The sequence below is a fragment of the Colobus angolensis genome, unplaced genomic scaffold (assembly GCF_000951035.1).
Source record: "Colobus angolensis palliatus isolate OR3802 unplaced genomic scaffold, Cang.pa_1.0 Scaffold389, whole genome shotgun sequence".
Taxonomy (NCBI): Eukaryota; Metazoa; Chordata; class Mammalia; order Primates; family Cercopithecidae; genus Colobus; species Colobus angolensis.
The window spans coordinates 1,089,141-1,103,694 of NW_012117254.1; the positions used below are offsets into that span (position 1 = coordinate 1,089,141).

General features: G+C 37.7%; 1 protein-coding gene across 6 annotated transcripts in view; it reads left to right on the plus strand.

Annotated features, from left to right (window-relative positions):
* CD99L2 (CD99 molecule-like 2) overlaps window positions 1-14,554 on the plus strand; it is a 125,826-nt gene that overhangs the window by 73,221 nt on the left and 38,051 nt on the right. For 2 of the 6 annotated variants that reach the window (XM_011954652.1, XM_011954656.1), the window contains exons 3-4: window positions 7,363-7,434; window positions 8,502-8,576. The exons of 3 other annotated variants lie outside the window; for them this stretch is intronic. In XM_011954652.1, coding sequence (XP_011810042.1) covers window positions 7,363-7,434; window positions 8,502-8,576 — 147 coding nt within the window. Of the gene's footprint in view, window positions 1-7,362; window positions 7,435-8,465; window positions 8,577-14,554 lie in introns of all 6 variants that reach the window. One more of the 6 variants, XM_011954651.1, reaches the window with a different exon arrangement.

Below are 14,554 nucleotides of genomic sequence, written 5' to 3' on the forward strand. Positions count from 1 at the left end.
AATTATCTCTAAACTGATGATGAGATAGATTAAATATATACATACATACACACACATAATGACTACAGATTATCACATGTGGTTCTGTTACCATGCATATCCATCCACTGGGGTGTGTGGTCTTCACAGTGAGGTGTGAGTTAGGGTACCCAAAATCTTCCTAAGGAGTAGTGTGCAAACATTCTCATTTTAAGGGAAAGACTTCTCGTATTCTCAACTTCCAAATATAGTTTTTACTAAAACAGAACTGCAACAACCCCCTTGCTATGGTTTGAAAGTTTTTCCCCTCCAAAATTCATGTTGAAATTTAATTCCCAATGTAACAGTATTGACAGGCAAGGTGGTCTTCTCCTTCTCCTTCTCCTTCTCCTTCTCCTTCTCCTCCTCCTTCTCCTCCTCCTCCTCCTCCTCCTCCTCCTCCTCCTCCTCCTCCTCCTCCTCCTCCTCCTCCTCCTCCTCCTTCTCCTTCTTTTTTCTAAAAATGAGACAGGGTCTCGCTATGTTGCCTAGGCTAGACTTGAACTCCTAGGTTCAACTGATCCTCCCACGTCCGCCTCCTGAGTAAGAGGTGATTGGGTCATGAGGGTTCTGCCCTCATGAATGAATTAACCCGTTCGTGGATTAATAGGTGAATGGATTAGTAGGTTATCATGGGAGTGGGACTGGTGGCTTTATAAGAAGGGAAAGAGAGACCTGAGCTAGCAACCAGCCCCACTTGGCATGTGATATCCGGTGCCACCTGGAGACTCTGCAGAGAGTCCCCACCTGCAAGAAGGCCCTCACTCACAAAATACAGCACCTCAACCTTAGACTTCTCAGCCTCTATGACTGTAAGAAATAAATTCCTCTTTTTTATAAATTACCCAGTTTCAGCTGGGCGCAGTGGCTCACGCCTGTAATTCCAGCACTTTGGGAGGGTGAGGCAGGTGGATGACTTGGGGTCAGGAGTTTGAGACCAGCCTGGCCAACATGGTGAAACCCCGTCTCTACTAAAAATACAAAAATTAGCTGGGCATGGTGGCACATGTCTGTAATCCCAGCTACTTGGGAGGCTGAGGCAGGAGAATCACTTGAACTTGGGAGGCGGAGGTTGCAGTGAGCCAAGATTGCGCCACTGCACTCCAGCCTGAGCGACAGAGTGAGATTCCACCTCAAAAATAAATAAATAAATAAATAAATAAATAACCAACCAACCAACCAACCAATCAACCAACCCAGTTTCAGGTATTCCGTTATAAGCAACAGAAAAAAGACTAAGACATTGTATTAGTCCATTCTCATGCTGCTAATAAAGACATACCTGAGACTGGGTAATTTATAAAGTTAATTGACTCATAGTTCAGCATGGCTGGGGAGGCCTCAGGAAACTTAGTCATGGTGGAAGGAGAAACAAACATGTCCTTCATATGGAAGCAGCAAGGAGAAGTGCAGAGTGAAGGGGGAGAAAAGCTCCTTATAAAACCATCCAATCTTGTGAGAACTCACTATCACAAGAACAGCATGAGGGTAACCACCCCCATGATTTAATTACCTCCCACTGGGTCCCTCCCATGACATGTGGGGATTATGAGAACTATAATTCAAGATAAGATCTGGGTGAGAACACAGCCAAACCATATCAGACATCCTTCTTTTAAAAAATAATTTATTGAGGTAAAATCATACAATGTAAAATTAACCTTTTTATTTTTAAAATTTATTGTGTATATTTGAGGTATATAACATGATATTGTGAGATGCATATACAACTTGATAAATAGTTACCCTAGTGAAGCAAGTTAATATATACATCATTTCACATAATTACCCATTTTACTGTTTGACAAGAACAGCAATATTTCATTTAGCAAAAATTCCAAATACAATACAATGTTATTAGCTATAGTCCTCATGTTTTACATTAGATCGCTAGACTTGTTCATCTTATATATCTGCCACTTTGTATCTTTTCCCTTACCTATCGAGCAGTTTCTCTCTATTCTTTTATCCTCCCAACCCCAAATAACCACCAACCTACTTTCTGTATCTGTGAATTCATCCTGGATATTTTATATAAATGGAACTGGACAGCATGTAGCCTTTTGTGCCTGGCTTCTTTTGTGTAGCGTAATGTGTTGGAGGCACTTCCATGTTGTAGCATGTATCAGTACTTCATTCCTTTTTATGGCTAAGTAATACTCCATTGTGTAGACATACCACAATTTTGTTTATCCACTCTTCAGTTGATGGACATTTGGTTGTTTCCACCTCTTGGCTTGTGAATAATGTTACTGTGAACATGCTATATACACGTACTTGTTTGGATACCTGTTTTAAATTCTTTTTGATATATACCTAGGAGTAGAATTTCTGGTTACTATGGTCATTCTGTTTAACTTTTTGAGGAACTGCCAAATTGTTTTCCACGGTGGCTGAAGCATTTTACATTCCCATCAGTAATGTATGAGGGTCTCAATGTATCTGCATCCTTGCCAACTTGTTTTTTTTTTTTTTTTTAATGAAAGCCATCCTGGTGGGTGTGAGGTGGGACCTCATTGTGGTTTTCATTTGCATTTCCCTAAAGACTAATGACTAATGATCTCTTTGTACATTTATCATACATATGATTTGCAAATTCTCTCCCATTTTGTAGGTTGTCTTTTCACTTTCTTGATAACGTTCTTAGATGCACAAAAATTTTAAATTTTGGTTAATGTGTAATTTATCTGTTTTTTCTTTTGTTGCCCATGCTTTGCATGTCATTGCTAAGTATCCATTGCCAAATCAAAGGTCATGAAGATTTACCCATATGTTTTCTTCTAAGAGTGGTTTTAGTTCTTGTATTTAGATGTTTGGTCCATTTGAGTTAATTTTTGTATATGGTGAGAAGTATGGGTCCAGTTTCGTTAGCTTATGGTTATCCAGCTGTCTGAGCACCATTTGTTGAAAAGACTGTCCTTTCTCCATTGAATGGTGTTGGCATCCTGTTGAAAATCAATTGACCGTAAATATGAGGGTTTACTTCTAGACTCTCAATCCTGTAACAATGATCTACATGTGTATTCTTAAGCTAGTTCCACAGTATTTTGGTTACTGTAGCTTTGTAGTAAGTTTTGAAATTGAGAGGTGTGACTCCTTCTGTTTTGCTCTTTTTTTAAAGATTGATCTGGCTATTTAGGGTCCCATGCAATTCCATATGGATATTAGGATTAGCTTGTCCATTTCTGCACAAAAGGCAAAGGTATTTTGATGGAGATTGCACAGGATCTGCAGATTAATTTGGAAAATATTGCCACTTTAACAGTATTGAGTCTTGTAATCTATGGATGTAGGATTTCATTCCATTAATTTAGGTCTTTAATTTTTTAACAGGGTATTGTAACTTTTAGTGTACATTATACTTCCTTGGTTAAATTTATTTCTAACAGTTTTATTCTTTTTATTGCTATTATAAATGAAATTGTTTTCTTCTTTTGCTCTTTGTATTGATCATTGCTAGTGTATAGAAATACAGCTGATTTTCATGTATTGATCTTATATCTTGCAACTTTGCTGAACTCATTAGCTTTAATAGTTTTTTTAAAAATGATTGGTGTGGATTCTTTAGGGTTTTCTATATATGAAATCATAGCATCTGTGAATAGAGATAGTTGGACTTCTTCCTTTCTAATCTCAGAGAGTTTCTTTCTTTTTCTTAACTAATTGCTCTAGTTAGAACTTCCATTACAGTGTTGAATAGGAGTGGTTAAGTGCTGATTCTAGGAAGAAAGCTTTCAGTCTTTCACCTTTAAGTATGCTGTCAGTTGCAGATTTTTCACAGATGCCCTTTATGAGGTTGAGGAAATTCTCTTTTATATCTAGGAAGTTAACAGATGAGGCCAAAATAAACCATCTAAATGCTTTTAAAAATCCAATAGCTTCATTATCATTAAAAAGCACATAGAGAGTAGACTCAATGGAGTAAGCAGAACAAAATGGGAAATTCTCCTCTATTCCTAATTTATTGAGTGTTTTTATCATGGAAATAGTGGTTGACTTTCGTTAAATGCCTTTTCTGCATCTATGGAGGTAATCCTGGTTTTTTTTTTCTCCTTCCATTCTATTAATATGGGATAGTACATTGATTGATTTTACTATGTTGAACTACCCTTACATTCCTGAGATAAACCCCTCTTGGTCATGGTCAGTCCTAATATGGTGCTAGTTTTGGTTTGCTAGTATTTTATTGAGGATTTTTGCCTCTACATTCGTAAGAGGATTTTTACCTCTACGTTCATAACTATATTCTGTAGTTTTTGTGTGTATTTGTCTGACTTTGGTATTAACATACTACTGGCCTCATAGAATGAGTTAGGAAGTGTTCCCTTCTCTTGGTTTGTTTGTTTATTTACTTATTTGAAGAGTTTGAGGTTAATTGGTGTTGATTCCTTTTTAAATGTTTGGTAGAATTCAGCAATTAAGACTTCTGGTTCCAGAATTTTATTTGTGGGAAGTTTTTGGTTACTGACTCAATCTCTTGCTATAAGTCTAGTCAGATTTTCTATTTCTTCTTGAGTCAGTTTAGCTAGTTGTGTTTTAATAGGAAGTTATCTGTTTCATCTAGGTTATTGAATTTATTTGAATTATAATTGTTAAAGATACTCCTTTATAATTTTTTATTTCTCTAAGGTTGGTAATAATGTCCTCTTATTCCTGAAATTAGCAATTTGGGTCTTCTCTCTTTATCTTGGTAGGTCTGCTACAGTTTATCAATTTTGTTGATCTTAAGAGATCTTTCCTCTTTTGTTCTTTATTTTTCTCTTCTCTCTTTCATTTTATTTCTGCTATAATCTTTGGTGTTTTCTTCCTCTGCCTGCTTTAGGTTTAGTTTGCTCTTCTTTTTCTAGTTATTCTTTAAAATTGTTGTGTAGGTTTTATTTTATAATAATGAACTTAACTCTGCAATCCAGCTAGACGTGGAAGGGAATAAGGAAAATATGGAACCCAAAGAGCTGCAGTGAGTGCACAAAGATTATAGGATATTGAGAGCAAATGGGATTGAGGGGTGCTCTCTTGAGCTACAGAAGAAATAGTCTGGTGGTTAAGATAAAACAGGTCAAATTTATTAGAGTTGTCCACATTTGGCAATGGTGATCTGCTTGCTGGCCTTGCCATTCCTAGACCCAAAGTGCTCCATGGCTTCTGTGGCATTCATGGCCTCTTTGACCTTGCCAAAGACCACATACCTGCCATTGAACCACTCAGTCTTGGCAGTGGAGATGAAAAACTGGGAACCATTTGTATTCGATCTACCATTTGCTGCGGGCAAGATGTCAGGACGTGTATGCTTCAGAGTGAGGTTCTCATCATCAAGTTTCTCCTGGTAGTTAGATTTGCCACCATTACTGTTATGGCATGTGAAGTCACCACCCTAGCACATAAACCCTGTGCTAGGAAAGCAAGAACCCTTATAACCAAATCCTTTCTCTCCAGTGCTCAGAGCATGAAAGTTTCCTGCTGTCTTTGGAACTTGTCTGCAAACGGTTTGAAGGAGACCTGGCCCAAGGACTCACCCTAGACAGCGACGATGTCGAAGAACACAGTGGACTTGACCAGGGTTGACGGTGGCAGTGTCTGCAAAGCCTTCTTTTTCTAGTTTATTAATGTGAAAGTTTAGGTTATCAATTTGAGATCTTTCTTTTTTTGATATAGGTGTTTACAGCTATAAATTTCCCTCTGAGCACTGCTTTCAGTGTAACACACAAGTTTTGGTATGTTGTGTTTTCATTTTCATTGATCTCAAAGTATTTCATAATTTCCCTTGTGATTTTTTTTGACCTATTTGTTGTCTAGGAGTGTGCTTTTTAATTTCCATGTAATTGTGAATTTTCCAGATACCCTTCTGAAACTGATCTCTACTTTCATTCTGTTGTGCTGAAGAACATAATTTGTATGGCTTCAGTCTTTTTAAGTTTATTGAGATTTATTTTGTAACCTACATATGGTCTACCTTGAAGAATGTTTCACATGCACTTGAGTAGAATGTGTATTTTGTTGTTGGGTGGTGTGTTCTATAGGTGTCTGTTAGGTCTAGTTGGTTTATAAAGTTGTTCAAGTCATATATATGTATCTGCCTAATTGTTTCTTCTGTGATTGAAAAGAAGATATTGAAATTTCCAACTATTATTGTGAAATCATCTGTTCTCTTCAATTTTGTAATTTTTTGCTTCATGTATTTTGGGGCTCTGTTGTTAGGTGTATATATATTTAAAATTATTATGTCTTCCTCTTGGATTGATCCTTTCATCATTATAAATAATTATAAATTGTCACTCTTTGCCTCCATTAACAAGTTTTGTTATAATGTAAATCTTATCTGATATTAGTATAGCTACTCCAGCTCTCTTATGGTTATTGTTTGCATAGTATATCTTCTTCCATCCTTTTACTTTCAACTTATGGTTTTTACAGATGGGGTCTTGCTTTGTTGCCCAGCCTGGAGTGCAGTGGCTATTCACAGGCATAATCATAGTGCACTAGAGCCTCAAACTTATGGGCTTAAGCAATTCTCCTCCCTGATACTCCCAAGTGGATAGGACTATAGGCACATGACAGTACACCTGACCTCAACTGATTTCTATTTTTGCTGTTTGTTTTCTGAATAGTCAATAATTATTGAGTACTTGCTATATTCAAAGCTAAACCTCTTTCACCTTTGCCTTTCCCATTCCTTAAATTGTTTTCTCTGATATTTCCACTAGTGAGAATATTTACAACATAGTCTTGATGTTTATGAAAAGAAACTATTGGAAAAACCTCATGCATGTTGTATAATTCTTGTGAAAGTTATCTACAATTTTAAAGGAATATGGTTGAGTTCAAAGACCTAATATTTCCAGTAGTAACCACACTTATATAAAATATTGTGTGCATATGTTGTAACCACTTTCAGTTTATGAAATACTCCCATATTCCACTAAAAATGTAACCTTAGTCTCTCCCTCAGCAGGATTATTAATGTTTAAAGTGCCAGGTTGATAGTTGTGGAACCAAGGCTTGGAGCCCTTGAGGATCATGCTCAGGCTGTGGAACTCCCTGGAGCATGTGTCATCTCCAGCAGATCTGGGCACAAGCCCAGGTTCACTAATCACCAGGTCACATGTGAGACCATGTCCACCTTACCACCCTCAGCCTCCAAAGAAAAGTGAGCTGAACTCATCTCATTTAAACCTATATCATTTTGTCATCCTTTTCAGTATGATTCTCTGGAGCTCCTAGATAGAGGGGCCTCAAGGACCAAGACAAGGATATTCTACTCACAATGTGACTTCCCCAAGTCATAAAGTAGCTGCTGTGTTTTGTTACTAAATGTGCTCCCCTTACTGTCCTCCCTCTCCCTTTTAGAGCCATGGGATCACACCACCACCACCACAACCAATAGGCCAGGAATCACCAGAGCTCCAGCAAAACCTCCAGGTAATGTGGCTGCCTTAAGGAGGGCAGTGAGGAAGGGCCCTCTAGAGTTCCCTCTGGGGTAGCATGCAAGTGAACTACCTATAGTTTTAAGACCCATGTGTGCAGAAACAACCAAGGCGTCCATGTGAACACTGAGTTTAACTTAATGGAGTGCATACCTGGCTGATCACTCTGCCTTCTGTGTTTTTTATAAGAAGTCCTGCCTGGGAAAATTTCAAGAGGAAAATGCATTTGGCCTTCTTCCCCTTTTTAGCCATTTCATTTTCTAAAATCAAGGAAAATGTAATTGTTTAGGTTTTATGAAGCTGATCAAGCATTTTCTTTAGGCAGATGGAACATTTTGGAATGGCATTTATTTTACAGTGTCATCTTTCAGTAAAGGATTTTGGGACCTGGTTCTTCTTAACAACTCTTTCCTCTTGTCACTTGACCCTTTCTTCAGATGGGCCATTTTACCATTTAGACATCTTCACTGATGTAAAGAAAAACGGGACTGTGTGGCTGGCTTCCCAGTCACTGCTCCCATCCAGCAACTTGTTACCAGTGGTTGGGGGCATGATAATATGTTCCGTGCAGTAGAAAGCTACCTTTCTTCTGAAGGGACAGTGACGATCCAAGAAAGTCACTGCTGCTTTATGATTTGCCCTCATTTCTTCACATTTCCACATTCAAAGGGGTGCTTCATGACCACATGACCTCTCCCTTTTGGTTGTCCTGTTTATGGACTCAGTGCACCTGGTTTTGAATTTTGGGTGAATACCTACAATCAGTGAGTATATTGTTAAAATGGTCTGACTGCTAGCCTAAGCAGAGCATACCTATGAATATAAATTAATTGAAAAACTGGTGGTATTCTGCAAAGTCAGAAAGTAGTAACTTTTTCTATCCTGCAGATATTTTCATTATCAATGTCTGTACACAGAATCGGATTCCAATATAAGTCTCGTTGTCTTAACCCATTGTTGGTACTGATCAGTTGAACCCATGGGCATTTTGCTTATTTTGGAATCTTATACCCAGTTGTTAATCAGTTGGCTGTTTCCTTTATGTTTTGGGGCCCACTGAAGGTAGTGGATTTGACTTGGCTGATGCTTTCGATGATCAAGATAATGGCCGCAGGAAACCGGGTATAGGAGGAAGAGGTAAGTCCTTGCTGGTTGAAACTACTACAGGATTCTGTCTCATTAATTACAACATCCCACAGAGCCAGAGTCAGTCTGGGCTTGGCAGAGCTGGAGGTACTTGAAGCCAGTGGAGAACCCTATAACAGTAGTTCTGAAACCTTTTTTGTCTCAGGACTCCCCGATTGATCTCAAGAGATTTTTGTTTATGTGGGTCACGTTTACCAATACTCATCATCTTAGAATTTAAAACTGAAAGACTTTATTAATCTAAAATGAACAACATTAAACCTATACATTTAACATAAATAACATTTTTATGAGAAATAACTATGCTTGACGAGACAAAAACTTGTATTGAGGAGAGTGGCATGATGTTACATTTTTGCAGATTTCTCTCATGTCTGGCTGGATGGAAGCAGCTGGATTCTCACATGCACTTTATTCCATCGCGAGATGTTGTTTTGGTTGAAGTATATGAAGGAAATCTGGCCTCACACCCATACTCAGGGGGGAAAGGGAGGAATATTTTCACAGACTTTTCAGATCTTTGTGGATAATCTTGGATAGGACACCAAAACTTGGCCCCAACAAAAGTGGTTGTTTCTTACAGGTTAAGCGTAGTGTGGAGTGTGAAACTCTATCAGTACACTTTCCACACTTGGTTCCGTGGGACTCTCTTGTCCTTTCAATGGATCTTTTACCCATTCATGGTTTTGTAACATTGCATGTTGGTCATTTGGAAAATATTAGTGCCCTGAGGTTTTTCGAGCTTCCAAGTAATGCCATGAGTCATTGTGTAAAACTGAAAGTCATATTTGTTCATATCATCACCCATCTCATTTCAAAAAAAATGTACTGGGGAAACTGTTAAACTCACAGTGGTAGAGAAAGATGTTTTTGAAGTTCTAACTTTTCCTTGAAATCTTATCATTGGCAACAAGTACCATGAGTGGCTTTCTTTAAATTGACGGGCTCGTTCATTTTCAAGAAAACATCTAACAGATATTCAAGTTGGCAAAACCATAGTTGGTTTAAAAAAAACTTTAAATATTGATTACGTACTCTTCAAGTCACTTTTTCAAGGAAAAAAATCTTTGAGAGGAATGGCTCATACTGCTCAGAATGGAAATAATCACATAAGTTGTTTTTTTCATGTCAACTTTTGTATTTACGTGTGCCACATAAATGCTTGAAATGTACTTCCTGTTTTGTTAGAGAATATTAAAAGGTCATGCTCTAATATAATTAAAAAATTTTCAACTTCCTCATGTTAGTTTTCCAGTGTTGCTGAACATGCTATCATAAACTTAGTAGCTAAAACAGTGTTCAGTTATTTTCTAGGTTTCCTTGCACTGCTGAAGTTCAGTCATTTAAGTGTCAAAACTTTTTTGACAAAATGACCCTTGATTCTCAACTTTCTCTTTACCTACTTTTTAAAAATTAAACTTTCATATTTAGATAATCATAGATTCATGTGTAGTTGTAAGAAATAATAGAGAAGGACCCCTTGTACCCTTCACCCAGTTTCCCCTAATAGCAGCATCTTGAATATTGTACTCTACTATCATAGCCATATATTGACATAGATATAATCTATGCATTTATTCAAATTTCCTGGTTTTGTTTACACTCACGTGTGTTTGTGTCTTCTCTGCACTTTTATCACGTGTGTAGGTTTGTGTATCTGTCATCACAGTCAGATACAAACAGTTCCATCGCCATAAGTATGCCATGATTACATTTTATAACCACACCCACCTTCCTACAATTTTATTTCCCCTTCCCCATCCCTTTCCTAATCTCTGGCAACCACTGATCTATTTTCCATTTGTAAAATGTTGTCATTTCATGACATTCAGTTTTGGGGGAGGCAAAAAGAAAAGTTGTATTTCAAAAATGTTATGTAAATATAATTATAAAGTAGGCAACCCTTTGGAATTGGCCTTTTTCATGTATAATTCGGTTGGCATCCATTCATATTGTTGGGTGTATCAGTTGCTCATTCATTCTTATTGCCAAGGAGTATTCCATGGGATGGATGTACCACAGTTTGTTTACTTGATGTATTGAAGCCAGTTTTGGCTATTATGAACAAGGCTGCTGTAAACTTTCATGTATAGTATTTTTGTGTGAACATAAATTTCTTTTTCTTTATGAATAAATGCCTAAGAGTGCAATGACTGGATGACATGGTTGTTACATGTTTAGTTTTATAAGAAATGATCAGTTTTCCATGAAGGTTGTAATATTTTGCAATCCCTAAAGCATTGTGTCAGTGCCATTTTCTCTGTATCTTCACCAGTATTTGGGCTATCACTATTTCCGTTTTAGTCATTTTATAAGTCTGTGGTAATATCTTATTGTGGTTTAGTTTGCATTTCTCTGGCTAATGATATTGAACACCTTTTCATGTATTCGTTTGCCATCCGTATATCCTATTCAGTGGAATGTCTGTTCATGTCTTTGGTCCATTTTCTAATTAGATTTTTTGTTTTTCTTACTACTGAGTTTGAGAGTTCCTTAAATAGTGTAGACATTTGTCCTTAGTCAGCTATATGGTTTGCAAATACTTTCTTCCATTCTGTAGCTTGTCTTTTCATCCTCTTAACAGAGTCTTTTGCAGAAGTTTTAGATATTTAAATGTCCAGTTTGTCAATTTTTCCTTTTATCGATCGTACTTTTTTTTTTTTTTTTGCCCAAGACAGGGTCTCACTCTGTTTCCCAGGCTGCAGTGCAGTGGCACGATCATGGTTCACTGCAGCCTTGACCTTACGGGCTCAAGTGATCCTCCCACGTCAGCTTCCCAAGTAACTGGGACTATAGTTGCTCACTACCACACCTGGCTAATTTTTGTATTTTTTGCAGAGATAAGGTCTCACTATGCTGCCCAGGCTGGTCTTGAACTCTGGGCTCAAGCCATCTACCCACCTTAGCCCCCCAAAGTGCTAGGATTACAGGCATGAACCACTGCACTCGACCTGGATCGTGCTTTTGATGCCAAATCTAAGAACAAGATGTTTGTCTATACCTAGGTTTTATAGATTTTCTCCTGTGTTTTTTTTCCTGAAACGTCACTTGCTTGCCCGTGAATGTCTAATTGTTCTAGGACCATTTGTTAAAAAGACTATCTGCCCGTTGAATTGCTTTTGAGCCTTAAAAAAATTGTTTGGAATATAACTGTTTTTGTTGCACTTGGTATCCTTATATTTTGTTGAGGATTTTTGCATCTATATTACTAACAGAAATAGGTTTGTAGTTTTTCTTGTGATGTCTTTGTCTGGTTTTGATATCAGTACACTACTGATTTCATTGGCTTATTTAGGTAGTGTTGTCTCCTCTTATTTTCTGGAAGAGTTACTGAAGAATTGCTGTTAATTATTTAAATATTTTATAGAATTTATCAGTGAAGGCATATGACTCTGGGCTTTTCTTTTGGGGAAGTTTTTTGTATTATTAGTTCTATCTATTATAGATCTATTCAGATTTTCTATTTCCTTTTTAAAAATTTTATTTATTTATTTTTTTGATGCTCTATACCTTCAGAGAATCTTCTCTAGTAACAAACTGTGGAAATGATCCCTGAAAGTAGAATCTCAAGTCTCTTCTCTTGCAGTCACCTTCGTGGGCGTGAAGTGGTGTCTTACTGTCTTACTGTGGTTTTGATGTGCATTTCCCTAATGCTAATGAAATCAAGCATCTTTTCATGTGCTTTATTGAATATTGCTTATGTTTTTTGGAGAAATGTCTATTCAAATCCTTTGTCCATTTTAAATTGGGTTATTGTGTTTTTATTGCTGAGTTTCAGTTTTATTTTTACTTTGTTTTATTTAATTTAATAGAGACAGGGTCTCATCATGCTGCCTAAGCTGGTATTGCACTTGTGGGCTCAGGTGATGCTCCTGCCTCGGCCTCCCAAAGTGCTGGGATTACAGGCATGAGCCACCACACCTGGCCAGATTTTCTCTTTCTTCTTGGGTCAGCTTCAGTAGTTTGTATCTTTCTAGCAGTTTGTCCGTTTCATCTAGGCTGTCCAATTTATTGGCATACTTCTGTCAATGATATTCCCTTAAAATCCTTTTTATTTCTCTTAGGTCATTAGTGATATCCTCTCTTTCATTTCTGATTTCAGTAATGAGTCTTCTGTCCTTTTCTCTGTCAGTCTTGCTAAAGGTTTGTCAATTTTGTTGATCTTTTCAAAAACCATATTTGGCTTTTATAGACTTTATTGTTCTTCTGTTTCTTATTTCTTTTTTTTTTTTTTTTTTTTTTTTTTTTTTTTTTTGAGACGGAGTCTTGCTCTGTCGCCCGGGCTGGAGTGCAGTGGCCGGATCTCAGCTCACTGCAAGCTCCGCCTCCCGGGTTTACGCCATTCTCCTGCCTCAGCCTCCCGAGTAGCTGGGACTACAGGCGCTGGCCACCTCGCCCGGCTAGTTTTTTGTATTTTTTAGTAGAGACGGGGTTTCACCGTGTTAGCCAGGATGGTCTCGAACTCCTGACCTCGTGATCCGCCCGTCTCGGCCTCCCAAAGTGCTGGGATTACAGGCTTGAGCCACCGCGCCCGGCCAATTTGTTTCTACTAGAGATGGGGTTTCACTATGTTGGCCAGGCTGGTCTCTTGGTCAGGCTGTTCTCAAACTCCTGACCTTATGATCTGCCCACCATGATCTCCCAAAGTGCTGGCATTACAGGCATGGGCCACCGTGCCTGGCGAGATCTTTGTTTTTTGTTTAGGTTGGCATTTATTGCTATAAAGTTCTCTCTCAGGACTGCTTTTGCTGCATCTCATAAGTTTTGGTATGTTGTGTTTCATTTTTATTTGTGTCAAGAATTTTTTTGATTTCCCTTTTGATTTCTTCTTTGACCCATTGGTTGTTCAGGAGAATGTTGTTTAATTTCTACACATTTGTGAATTTTCCAATTCTCTGTTAACTTCTAGTTTTGTACCATTGTGGGTGGAAAAGACACTTGATTTGATTTCGGTCTTGTTAAATTTATCAAGACCTTTTCTGTGACCTAACATGTGACCTGTCCTGGAGAATGTTCCATGTGTGCTTGAAAAGAATGTGTATTCTGCTGCTGTTGGATAGAATGTTTTGTGTATGTCTGTTAGGTCCATTTGGTCTAGAGTGTTGTCCTGGCCCACTGTTTCCTAATTGATTTTCCTGTCTGGATGACCTGTCCATTGTTGAAAATGTAATATTTTCATCTTCTTAACCGGGTCTTTTGCAGAGGAAATGTTTTAATTTTCACAAGGCAGATGTATCAATTTTTCTTTTTATGGAACGTGGCTTTGTTGTCATTGTGTGAACTCTTTACCAAGCTCTCAGTCCCAAAGATCTTTTTATGTTTTCTTTTGAAGTTTCGTAACTTTATATTTAAGTAAAGATGATCATCCATTTTGAGCTCATTTTTAATAAGGTGTGCGGATTAGGTTGAGATTCATTGTTTTTACCTATTGATGCCCAGTTACTCCAGCACCATTTGTTCAAAAGGCTATGCTTTATCAAATTGCTTTTGTACCTTTATCAAGAATCACTTGAGTGTATTTGGGGTCTTTTTGTGCTCTTCATTCTGTTCGATTGATCTGTGTGTCTGTCCCTCAGCCACTGTTCTGATTACTATAACTATAAATTCAGCTTTAATATTGGTTAGAGTGATTTGTTCCACTTTATTCTGCTTTGTCAAGTTCTTTTAAGGCTCTTCTAGGGCCTGTGCCTTTCCATATACTTTTAGATTAAGTTTGTCTTTGCCTAGTCTAGAAAAAAATCTTACTGGGATTATGATAGGATGTGTATTAAACATAGATCCATTTTGGGACAGTTGACATTTTTACTTTGTGGAGTATTCTAATCCATGAATACAGTATGTCTCTCAACTGATTTATGTCTTCTTTGATGTCTTTTCTTGAGAACACTGTAATTTTCTGTACGTTTAAATATTTTCTTTTCTAGCCGGGCGTGGTGGCTTACGCCTGTAATCCCAGCACTTTGGGAGGC